This window comes from Myotis nattereri (genome assembly GCF_964212035.1).
Source record: "Myotis nattereri genome assembly, chromosome: 19".
In the NCBI taxonomy this organism is placed as follows: domain Eukaryota; kingdom Metazoa; phylum Chordata; class Mammalia; order Chiroptera; family Vespertilionidae; genus Myotis; species Myotis nattereri.
Window position 1 is genome coordinate 18,179,430 of NC_138095.1, and position 12,725 is coordinate 18,192,154.

General features: G+C 44.0%; 1 protein-coding gene across 4 annotated transcripts in view; it reads left to right on the forward strand.

Annotated features, from left to right (window-relative positions):
• The first annotated feature begins 1,019 nt into the window (after nt 1-1,019).
• APLP2 (amyloid beta precursor like protein 2) overlaps nt 1,020-12,725 on the forward strand; it is a 55,100-nt gene continuing 43,394 nt past the window's right edge. Inside the window, exon 1 of one of the 4 annotated variants that reach the window (XM_081113776.1) lies at nt 1,020-1,219. In XM_081113776.1, the coding sequence (XP_080969902.1) occupies nt 1,115-1,219 (105 nt within the window). In that variant the 5' untranslated portion in view covers nt 1,020-1,114. The remainder of the gene's footprint in view (nt 1,220-12,725) is intronic. The other 3 variants (XM_081113775.1, XM_081113777.1, XM_081113778.1) reach the window with 3 other exon arrangements.

Sequence of the window (12,725 nt, forward strand, 5' to 3'; positions counted from 1 at the left end):
CTGGGACAGAGGCCCTGCCGTTTACTTGGTTGAACCTTAAAGGGACTAGCGAGGACTCTGAGAGGAGGGGGTTATAAATCACATGGCTACTGAAAGAAAAACAAAGCCCTGGCGAGGGCGTGCCAATTGTGAAATGGGGCGGCAGAACGTTCTCCCAGCTGAAACACAGCGGAGCAAGAAGGCACAGAGGAGCTGTTCTCCTGCTAGTGATCTTGACTCGAAGGCGAAAGCAACACGATCTTTTTACCTATAACACAGGAAAGGCGACCTGTCTGGGTTTAAGGTCAAACGTGGTCCTTGCAACCACTGGTCTCCAGTGGGAGGCAGCCAAATCTGGCGCGACTGGCCTGGGAAGGAAGGGCAAGCATAGGGCCCAAGGAACAGAGGTCAAAAGCGTGCAAAACACCGCCCAGGACCGCGGGGAGGAAAGGGCGAAGCCGGCTCCGGGCGAGCGGCTGGGAAGGGGCGCGCCCTGCGCAGGGGTCGGGAGAGGAGGAAGCTGCCTCATTTACCCTTCCCCGTTTGGGGGGGAGGGCCCCCGGTAACCTGCCAGGACTGGGGGGAAAAAATGTATCCTGGCTTTTAAATCCTGTTTTGCATAAAACCATTTTTCAGAACCCAAAGGAGGGCGGTACCCAAAGGAATCTGAAAATACCCCGCAGGGGCGGGGGGGCGGGGCGTGACCAGCGCGGCGGGGACCGACCAGCGCGCGGCGTGTAGGCGGTCTGTGCCAGCGAGCTCGAACCCTGGGCCGAAGCGAGCGGGAGCCCGGCCGACGCACACCTCCGCGCACACTCCCGCACCTCGCGGCCCGGGGTCGGGCGGGGGCGGGGCTGTCAGCGGCCGGGGGCGGGGTCTGGCGCGCGGCTGGGCAGGCTCTCTCGCTCCCTGATTGGGTCCTGGGTGACCAAGAGGCGGTGTCTTGGAGAGGTTCCGCGGGCCGGCATTGGGCTGTGAAGGAGGAGGGCGTGGCTTTGTGAAGTCAGTTCCGGTCGCTGTAAAACCCCCTGGGCGGCGACGAACAGGCTTCAGATGCTTCTGGGTCGCGGAGCGAAAGGTCCTACTCCCAGTGTGTGCGCTTCAGGCCGAGCGCGAACGAGAGCGACCCGGAGGGATGGCGGCCACCGGGAGCGCGGCCGCCGCGGCCACGGGCAGGTTCCTGGTCCTGCTGCTGCTCGGGCTCACGGCACCCGCCGCGGCGCTGGCCGGCTACATTGAGGTGGGCAGCGGACGAGCGCCCGAGCGCAGCCTTCTTCACCCGCCGTGGGAGCGCGGCCTGCGGGCGGGCGGGCGGGCGGGCTGGGGGCGAGCCGCGCGGGGAGGCGGGGGTCCGGGTTGCGGCGGGTCCGGCGCTCCCTCCCCCGCCCCTGCGTGGTGCAGTGCTGAGCGCTGGATGGATGTCGGGCCGCCTCGGTCGCCGCAGAGGCCAAATGAAAGGCATCGGGGCTGCGGGGGGCGGCGGACCGCCTCGGCCGCCGCAGCCTCCAGATCCCGCCTGTGGCCCCGCGCGGTCCAGACGCCACCGCGTTTCCTCCCCGCATCCCTCCCCGGGACGAAGCGAGCTTCGGTCCGCAGCTCCGACCTCGGGGTGGCCGGGGTGAGTGGGCAGCGCGCTCCCCGCGGGACAGTGCTGGCTTTCCCTCCGGGCAGCGGCTGGGGCATCCTTTGTGGGCAAGGTGGGCTCCGGTGTGGGGGGCAGCCGCTCCCCGGCGTGGCCCCGAGGAAGTGCCGAAGGTCCCGAGCGCAGGGCGAGCGCGCTCCTGCCCGGCCGCGGGCGTCCCTCTGCCCGCCGCGCGCCTGCCTCCCTCTCCGGGAGGTCCTCCGCGCTGGCACCCGGCCCCGGAGGGGAATTCTTACATAGCGCCGTTTGCCCGAGTCTGGAAAAGGGGGGGGTGGGGGTGGAGGGGACCCTTCTCTGGCGGCCGGGATGGCTCCCTTTTGAGAGTGGGTTTCCCCGAGGAGGGAAGGTGAAGGCTCTTTTTTGGTTACCCTACTTTTTTGCTGTCATTCTCCCAAGTCCTGGTAGTTGTGCATCTGATAAGCCCTGTAAGCATTTTTGTGCCGCGAGGTGGGTCAGGGGCCTGGCTTGCGGGCGATGCTGGCGTCGCGGCCGCGGGACTGCGGGTCCCTGGGTGCGGGTGGGCTCTGCCTGGCCGCCGCCGCGCCACGGAAACCCTTCTCGCTCGCGGGGGACCGGGGACCCCGTTTCCACCTGCCTTCTGGAAATGGCGCTTGGGCTGTGGGGCTGGCTGGAATGAGTGTGTTTCTGCTGTGTCGTGGATATTTCTTTCCCCTGTTCACTGTTTTAAAAAGGACAAGTTCTGCATCGTTAGCTGATCTCAGAGAGAAGTGAGACTGGGTCTGATGACATAGGAATCGGCAGACTCTCTAATAAAAACCGCAAGTTAGAATGTGTTCTACAGAAGGCTTAACTATTTCCACGGGTGAAAATAAATCTAACCAGGAACAAACTTTTGCAGATGGAATGGCTTAACACGTTTGTATTTATTCTGCTTAAAGCTTTAAGGAAGGGTTTAGGGGGAAAAAACACGATTCTGTAGGGAGAAAGGGAACTTAAATTTTAAGTAGAAATAGTTCATGTTGATATAAAAATACTTTTCAGTGATGATTATTTTGGCTTCCGCACAATGGTTAGTTAGGTATATGTCTTTAGCACCCTCCCCTCCCAATATGATGTCGCTTGAAAGCAAGTTAGATCAGTGGGAGGGGAAGGGAAAAAAAGGATTTTGTATAGAATATAGAACTTAAAAGCTGACAAAAACCATTGTTCACCCTCTTACCTCACTTCCCAGGGGTATGAGTAACATCAGGCACTGGTGAATTCACAATAAAGGATTCATCAGTTGTAAAGAACATCGTCCTTTCAAGTTTAAGCAGAATATTAACACCGGTATGCCTGCAGAGAAAGAACTGACAGTATGAGGATTTGTTGTGGATTAGATTTTGATTGTTACCCACAATATTGTTCAGTTGAAAAGTCTGGCTAGACAGTAGGAAATAGACATTTCCCAGGAACGGTTCCTAAATGCTATTTTATGGTAACTCCTGTTCTTGGGAACTGTATTTTTGCCCGCACTAAATTATTTTTCAAATGTTTTTTTTTTCCTTTCCATTTGTCAAGCAGGCAGAATTGTATTCATTTGCGTGTATCTTGATTTTACTTCTTTGTTGTCAGGCAAAAGATTGCCTGAGCCTTAATTTAGATGAGAATGGCCTAAATGTGGATGTCTCTGGGAAGGTCCTTATTGACATTAGCCAAAGGGATTCTAGCCAAATCCCCGATCAAGTTGCTTGGCACAGAATTATTAATTGGAGAATCTTTAGTGTTGCTTGGTGTTGACTGAATTAATCTCTTACACCTGTTTAAAAAGAAAAAAAAAACACCTCTGTACTCAGGGTCACTTCCTCTTTTAAATCCAAGACAAATCCTGTTGTGTGCAAGCTCCCATTTGGGATTCTCAAATGGCATTTGTGCTGAAACTCTGCACTGTATAAAGTGGACATTGAGACTTACGAGAGCCAGAGCTTGAGTTCTTTCTGCCACGTTTAAAAGTAAGTGGACCCGTTGATAGACAATTTTCAGAAAAGTCAAACTCAACGTGTGACAGCTGCAGCAGAAGGTAAAGAAGCTTTGTGTTGGGATATTTCTGAGTGGTGGTATAGAGGATGTCTGATTATGATTTGAATACAGTCCTTATTTTATCATAACTACCTTTGAAATCTTTTGATAAATATGATAAACCAAGTGTTAACAGTCAGGTCCTCCTCTCATAGAGGGAATTTGTTTCATCACCTAAACCCGTCAGCCCCCTATTGTAGCCACATGTGGCTACCCAGCTTGCAGTTGTGGATAGTGAGATTGAGGAATGAATGTTCCATTATACTTAATTTTAATTAATTTACTTTTCCACTTAAAGACTGACACTCAAATCAGTGATTGGAAAACTTTTAGCTATGTTTGAAATAGCTTGGCTGTGTGAACCCACATCTTAAACTGTACATTTTATTGAATATAAATGCAGATCAGATATTTCCTATGAAAATTTAGCATCTGCCTGGAGGTGTGCTATAATTGTAAAATACACACCAGATTTTGAGGACTTAGTATGAAAAAAATGAAAAATATCTCAATGCTTTTTACATTGATTATATTAAAATGATAATCTTAGAATTGGCAGAGTAAAATATGTTAATATTAGTTTTGGTTGTTTCTTTTAATTTTTAATATGGCCACTAGAAAATACTACATTTAGGGCTCACATATTTCTTCTAGATTGCTCCTTTAAAAAAAATTTTTTTAATTGATTTCAGAGAGGAAGGGAGAAAGAGAGAAACATCAATGATGAGAGAGACTCATTGATGATCTGCCTCCTGCCCACCCCAAACTGGGGATCCAGCCTGCAACCTGGGCATGTGCTCGGACCTGGACTCAAACTGTGACCTCCTGGTTCATAGGTTGATGCTCAATCCCTGAGCCATGCCGGCTGGGCTGGATTACTAATTTCATGTCTTGCTTGAGTTGGTCCTGCATGTGTTTTTATTAGCACAGTTTAAATATATTGCTTTCCAACCCCCCTTCTCCTAATAAACTCTTGCTTGAAGTCAGTCCAGTGTGATGGTGTTTTCTTAGGACAATTTTGAATGTTATTTTATCTCTACTGTCGTTTTTTTTTTCAATTAAATTTTATTTAGAAATTTCAAGCTTACATAAAATTGTAAAAATGGTACAAACAACTCTCATACCCTTTACCCAGATTCACCAGTTGTTATCATTTCCCCTACTTAGCATGTCCTTTATCATTCATTCTGTTAGGCATTTTTTTGCTGAACTGTTTGAGATTAAGTTGCATATATTATGCATGTTTACCTTTGGAAACTTCCTTGTGTGTTTCCTAAGAACCAAGGACATTGTCTTACATAACCTTAGAATAGTTATCAACTTAATGAAAATTAACATTGATGCAATGATTCAATCAAATCAAATACTGTCTGTATTTGTTTGTCAGTTGACCCAATAATATAAAGCATTTGAAAACATGGTTATTTTTAAAGCTAAAGAGCTTTAGAATTCTTGGCAGAATATGTGAAAGGTTATTAATTTTCTCCAAATAGAAAAATCAGTTTTTTAAACTCCTCTGATATTGTTGACTTTGGAAAATAAAACCTTTTAACATTCTTTATATTATGTACCCTTACTGAATTCTCAGGCTTTTGCATTTTCCTTCTCTTTTTTAAAAATATATTTTTATTGATTTCAGAGAGGAAGGGAGAGGGAGAGAGAGATTGAAACATCAATGATGAGAGAGAATCATTGATCGGCTGTCTCCTGCATGCCCCACCTGGGATAGAGCCTGCTACCCTGACCTGGAATCAAACCATGACCTCCTGGTTCATAAATTGATGCTCAACCACTGAGCCACCACGCCAGCCTGCATTTTCTTCTTGAAATAAGAACTTAAAGCTTAAATATTACATAGGTAGTGCTGTTCATTATAAAAATTTAAAAAAAAATACATGTAAACATGAGAAATGAAAAAGAATCTGAAATCCTGTTACTCAGGGAGACCTCACGGCAGACATTCTGGTGGTGCATATAGCCTTCTGGATCTTTCCGATACATGGGTTCTATATCAGTGGCATAGGTTGCATATTGAAGCTGGTACCTAACAAGTATTCATTTGAATTGTCCTAAACTGAACTATTGAAAGAAAATAAAATTACCTGTGTGATAAAAAATAGGGATAAAAATTTGCCCAGTCATTGTAGTCTCAATTGGAGGGGGCAATTTGAAAGGATTTGAAATCTCCCACAATCCAGTTTTCATGAGTTGTTTTTTTTAAAAACGAGATGAACAGGATTACTCTAATGCTCACTGCTGTCATGTAGTGTACCTTGGTCTGTGGCCCGAGATGGAAGGGGAACCATGGAGGTACGTTGGGATAGAAATGAGTTCCAGTCCTTTGTTTCAAATGTAACTAATAATTCCTTTTGCTAAGGGAGGTTTTCTTCCATAAGTACCATGAAGTCTCCTTTAATGACATCTTTTTAAGCATAACGGAAATCTATTTTTAAAATAGGAATTCTCATTTGTTATTCACACTCCTGGTGTCCGCTCTTAAACAGCACAGCAGCAAAAGCAAGTCATGCGGTGCTTTTTACTCTGGTGAATGCCCTTGCTGCGATTTCTAGGCCCCACCCCAGGGATTCTCGGTGAGGGCATCTGGGACTCTCATTTCCAAATGCTTCCTAGGTGATTCTTCTGAGCAAGGAGAGCAAAACAACACAAAGCTCCAGCAAATAAAAACCCCGCTAGAACTCATTTGGGCACCCTGTCTCATAAATGCTCCCAAACAGGCTGGTGAAGTAGGTATTCTTATCTCACCTAAAAATGGAGTCAGTGGAGGCCAGGGGTTTATGGTTGCGCATCAGGGCCAGGGTTGAGGCTGTTTGTCCTGTTCTCAAGTCTGTTGCCCTTTCTTTCCTCTACATCAGGATGTTTCATAATCTTTCCCTTTTGGCTGCAGATTTCCTTTTATGTATGTCTACCTATTTTTCCCAAGACCAAAAATCCTGATAGGAGTATTTTCTTTGAAAGAAACTAATTTCATAGGAACTGCTACCTATCATGAATCAAAATATGCCAAACTTTTAACAGCGGTTATCTTTGAAGGATGTAATTACAGGGAACTCTGTGTTTTACATTTTCTATGGCTTTTTAAAAACTTTTAGTGCCTGTTATTTAAAAAAAAAATCTTACCAGAGGATATGTTTATTGACTTTAGAGGGAGAGACAGACACATACACACACAGACATCGAATGGTTATATGCACCCTGACCTGGGATTGAACCTGCAATCTAGATATGTGCTCTGATCAGGAATTGAACCCGCAACATTTTTGGTCTCTGGGACAATGGTCCAAACAACTGAGCCACCCAGCCAGGGCAAACTTTTAATTTTAATGCCTTTTAAATATAATATGCAGGTTCTTTTTTGTTTTGTTTCTTAATCCTCAACCAAGGATGTTTTTCTTTCTTTCTTTCTTTTTTTTTATTTAGAGAGAGAGAGTGGAAAGGGAAGAGGGAGGGGGACAGAGAAACATTGATGTGAAAGAGACACATCGATTGGTTGTCTCCCGAACGTGCCTCGACTGGGGCAGGGGATCAAACCTGCTATCCAAGTACATGCTCGCTCTTGACCAGGAATCGGACTCACAACCCTTCAGTTTGTGGGCCAACGCCCTAAGCACTGAGTCACACTGACCAGGGCATGTGCAGGTTCCTTTTTTAAAAATATTAATCTTGCTTCATCTTTGTATTCAGCAAAAAAAACTAAGAAAACATGTAGAAAGTCTTATAAAACTCTCGGTATGGGGTTATTTGAAAGAGAAAATACTACGGGTACCAGATTTACAATCATTGGCCTCGTTGATAGACAGAACATTGGGAAGAAGTTGATTCAATAACCAATGACTGGGGTGAGATTGTGGTCTAGAAAAAAGATACCCAGCATTTGGAGAAGGGCACCCATAGGGGTGGTTTGTTGAGAGCTCAGCACAACCTTTTCAGTCTGCCTTCGCCTAAAGCAGTGATGGCGAACCTATGACACGCGTGTCAGAGGTGACACGCGAACTCATTCTTTTGGTTGATTTTTCTTTGTTAAATGGCATTTAAATATATAACATAAATATCAAAAATAAAAGTCTTTGTTTTACTATGGTTGCAAATATTGAAAAATTTCTACATGTGACACGGCACCAGAGGTAAGTTAGGGTTTTTCAAAATGCTGACACGCTGAGCTCGAAAGGTTCGCCATCACTGACCTAAAGCCTAGTGATTGCACCATGGCTCTTTCCATTTCCGCAGGGCATGCTCTGATGTGCCGGCATTCAGAAGAAGAAGGGACTGTCTCTTCTTGTATATCTGCTTTTAAGAGTGAAGAAACCTCTCTCCAAGCCCACCAGCAGAAGACCCCTGCAGGTCTTACTGCGCAGAATTGTGCCAGATGCTTCTAGCCAAACCGGAGGGGAATGGGACCTCTGTGATCACTTAGACTCCGGGTTGGGTTCCGTTGGGAAAGAGGGCTGTGGATACTGATTAGATAACAACCCAGTGCTCACTGCAGTTTGGGTAGTTCTGTAGCTGGGCTAACTGGAAAGAAAAAGACCTAATTTTTTCTCACCAGGAGTGTCCGTGAATCAAAAGGCGAAATGAGACATTGGAGGAAGCATACACAGTACAGTTATTAGGATGTTGGCACTTCATTTTGAGGGACAGTCAGAATAAAATGGCTGGGATGATGAAGTATGTGAGAAATTGGATATGAGACCTGGGTGATAGTTAGCCTAGAGAAGAAGAAAACCTGGGGTTTAGTGGTGGTGGTCTAGAACATAGTATTTTTGAATATTTTAGACTTTGTTTCTGGAAGGCTAACTGATGCCTTGCTTAGGTTGAAGCAGAATTTTCACCTGGAGAAATGAGCTGATCAGAGTGTAGGACCTTTTATTTTACTCCCTTTAATTATGAACATTTCCATCATAATATAATAAATATATAAAAGATACTCATATATTCACCACCCCATTTTGTTAAATTTTAACACTTCCATATTTGTATTAGCCTTTCTTTTTGAAACAACTAAAGTATTACAGATATGGAAATAAAACATTACGATAGGCCTTTAAACTTTTCCACATGCCATTAACCTTCCTTCCTTCCAGAGGTAACTCTTATTTTGAGTTGGGAGTTGAGCATTCCTATTCCCGTTTGCATGCTGAGAAAGCTCTGTCATCTCTTTGGATTCCAGAGAAACTTGCTCTGGCTCTTAGTTGCAATAAATATTGGTTTATCAGTATAGTGTTCATTGTTTGATGGTGTTTTGTGATATTTTAGAAGGTAAGATGGCTAAGATACTTGAACTGTAAGTAGAGGTAGTGCCATACTCTTGAACACGCCCAGCATACAGAGCACCATCCCTGGCCACCCAACATCAGAAGCCCCTGGGTATTTTTGAGTTTTTAAAATTTAAAAGTACACACACACACACACACACACACACACACACACCAGTGTATTTTCATAAAACAGATAATTTGTGCAACTACCACCAAGGTCAAGAAATAGAACAGCCCCCCTCACCCTTTCCAGTAACTGTTACCCTGACTTTTATTGCATGTAATTACTTCCTGCTTTTCTTTATAGTTTTGCCGCCTAAGCATTCCTTCCTTAACACCATATTTGAGTTTTTTCCTGTTCTCTAGTTTTATGTAAATGCAATCCCTCAGTATGTATTCTTTAGTATCTGGCCTCTTTGACTAAACATGGTTTTGAGAGTCTGTATTGTTGAGTATAGCTGTGGTTCATTTGTTTCCATTGCTGTGTAGTACTCCATTGTGTATGAAGAAACCACAATTTGTTCTGGGATTGATGGACATTTGGGATGTTTCCAGATTGAGGTTATTGTGATAATACTGTTCTCTCCCTGGCTTGCCTTTTCACTCTCTTAATGATGTCTTTTGAAGTTCTTAATTTTAATATCTAATTTACCAGTTTGTTTTCTTTTTAAATTATTTTCCTCCAAAGTGATTTAAAATTACAGCAGGTGCTTTTTGTGTCCTGTTTGAGAAGTCCTTTCCTACTCGGAGGATATAGTTATTGAATAATCTACTGTGTTGTAGATTAGAAGCCTTTTGTTTTGCCTGTCACATTTGAAAGTACAGTTTACCTGGAACTGATTTTTGTTTAGTTATGAAGCATCAGTTTTTTTATTTCTCTTTTCCGTATGGATATCTAGCATAAACCAGCTTGCACCGTTATTGTCAAGGTCATCCTTTTCTTTCTATTTTCCCATGACACCTTTGTTGTTAATATCTCTACTGTATATGGATGAGTCTGTTTCAGGTCACTGATCCATTCTTTTGTATTAGCTCATCTGACGTTGATTCTTTCTAATGTATTTTTCATTTCAGTTATTGTATTCTTCAGGTCTGTTGACTTTTTTTTTTTTTTTAGGTCTACTTAGTTCTTTATACTTTCTAACTCTTAGTTGAAATTCCAAGTTCCTATATTCCACTCTCTAGTATGGTAAGCATTCTTATGACCATTTCTTTGAATTTGTTAAGTAAATTGTTTATCTACATTTCTTATAAGAATTAAACAAAATAGCTATTTCTCCACATCTTGAAAATAGTGACCTTATGGAGAAGCGGCCTCTGTGTAGACTCCGTGTGCCAGGTGGTTTTGACAGGCCAGTAGGAACTGAGGGGGTGTCTAAGGTGTCAGGAGCAGCTCTGGATGGGGAGGGCAGGTGTAATAATGTCCTGTTGATCCTACTTGCTCTGTTTGTTTGACCTGAAATGGGCGTGGGATGTGTCTGGGAATGTGCTGCAGGGACTTAGCAGGCAGGCTAGAGCACCTCGATAGAGCCCCATGCATCCTATGGAGGTGGAGGCCAGCTTAAATCACCTCTAACCCTGGAGTGTTCTCACATCCCCTGAGAGCGTCCGCGGCTCCTCAGCTTTCTCTGTACAAAGTGTTCTCTGTAGAAGTGACCTCTGTCCAGGTGCTGTGCGCCTGATGGTTTTGGGAAGCCAGTCAGAGCAGAGCAGGTCCCTATGGTGCCTGAGGCACTGGTTTTCCGACTGGGGTGGCTCCTAGCACAGAGGTCAGGACCCTGTTCTGCTTGCTTAGGAGCCAGAAGGCTCCAGGCATTGTAGCCGGAACGCCCTGCATTTGATCTTGCACGTGGGCCAAAGCCCCCAAGTAGAGCTCCTGCCAGCCCTCAGTGGAGGGGACTTAAACATGGCCCTCCTGAGCCAGCGGCAGCTCCCATAGTTTACCTCCTTCTCTAGTCCATCTCTTCTCTCGTTTGTTGTTCAGAAGCTGTTCATCCAGCCGTTTGTCTCACAGGAGAAATTGCTCTCTCTATTTATATATATTTGAGTTTGTTCATGGAAGCGGGTGAGTTCAGCATCTGCCTGTGCTGCAGCCATTTTGGGCCTCCTAATAGTCTTTTTAAATAATCAGCTTTGGGTTTTGTTGATCATCTCTATTGTCTGTGTATTTTAATTTTATTACTTCCTACACATTATTTTCTTCTTTCTACAATTCATGGGATTAGTTTGTTCTTTTTCTAACAATTTGAGATGACTGCTGAATTAAAATTTTTTCAACCTTCTTTTCTAATGCGTTTATGTAAAGCTATAATTTTTTTTCTGAACAGGGCTTGCGCTGCAGTTCACCTGTTTTTTCAAGCTTCTACTTAATTTTTAAAATTGAGTTATAATTGACATAGAACATTTTGTAAGTTTAAGATATACGGTGTGTCAGCATAAGAAATGTCCAAACTGGTAAGAATTTTAATGAGTTTATTTGAGCCAAACTTTTAAAATTTACTCTAAGCAACTTTCCAATATACAATGCAATATTATTAACTGTTGTCACTGGACTATTAAAAGTTTTGTACTTACCATTGTGTTACAGTTGCCTACAGTATTCAGTACAGTTCCATGCTGTACAGCCTTGTAGCCTTACAGCCTACGTGTGTAGTAGGCTAGACCCGTGGTTGGCAAACTGCTGCTCACGAGCCACATGCGGCTCTTTGGCCCCTTGAGTGTGGCTCTTCCTAAGCCTTAGGAGTACCCTAATTAAGTTAATAACAATGTACCTACCTATATAGTTTAAGTTTAAAAAGTTTGGCTCTCAAAAGAAATTTCAATCCTTGTACTGTTGATATTTGGCTCTGTTGACTAATGAGTTTGCCAACCATTGGGCCAGGGGTGGGCAAACTTTTTGACTCGAGGACCGCAATGGGTTCTTAAACTGGACCGGAGGGCCGGAACAAAAGCATGGATGGAGTGTTTGTGTGAACTAATATAAGTTCAAAGTAAACATCATTACATAAAAGGGTACGGTCTTTTTTTTTTTTTTTTTTTTTTAGTTTTATTCATTTCAAACGGGCCGGATCCGGCCCGTTGGCCGTAGTTTGCCCACAGCTGGTAGACCATCTAGGATTATGTAAGTGCACTTGTGATGTTCCCACAGCACCCATCCCTGTCATTAAGTGGTGCGTGACTGTATTTTTTAAATACTCCTCAGATAATTCAAATTTTCGTGTGGTTGAGAGCCCTGATTTAGATTTACATATTCTCTTTGTTATTCTTCATGTCTCTTGTATCTCTGACCTTCTTTCTAGGATAAGTTTTTTCTTCCAAAACACACTTTAGAATTTCTTTAAGGGTAGGTTGTTTGATGACATTCTTTTACCAAATATCTTTCTTACTACCTTCCTTGCAAGATAGGTTCATTGCGAATAGAATTTCTGTCATCATTTGAAAGATCTCACTTGACTGCTCATATGTAATGAAACCAGTATCCTACTGTTGAATATAACCCACAACTTGACTTAGCTGTCAGCATAGTTGTTGCTCCTTTAAAGGTAATGTGTTCTTTATCCTTGGCTACTTTTAAGCTTTTCTCTTTGAATCTGGTTTTTAGCAATTTTGCTGTCTGCAGCTAAATGTGGATTAAAAAAAAAATGTACAGTTGATCGTGGGTGTGAGGGGCTTTGACCCCTGTGGAGTCAAAAATCCTTGTATAACTTTTGACTCCCCCTAAACTTAACTCCCCTTGGTGTCTACAGGGCGTTGGTTCCAGGACTCGGTCCCCTATATAAAATGGTGTATATCAGCGATTTTCAACCTCCTCC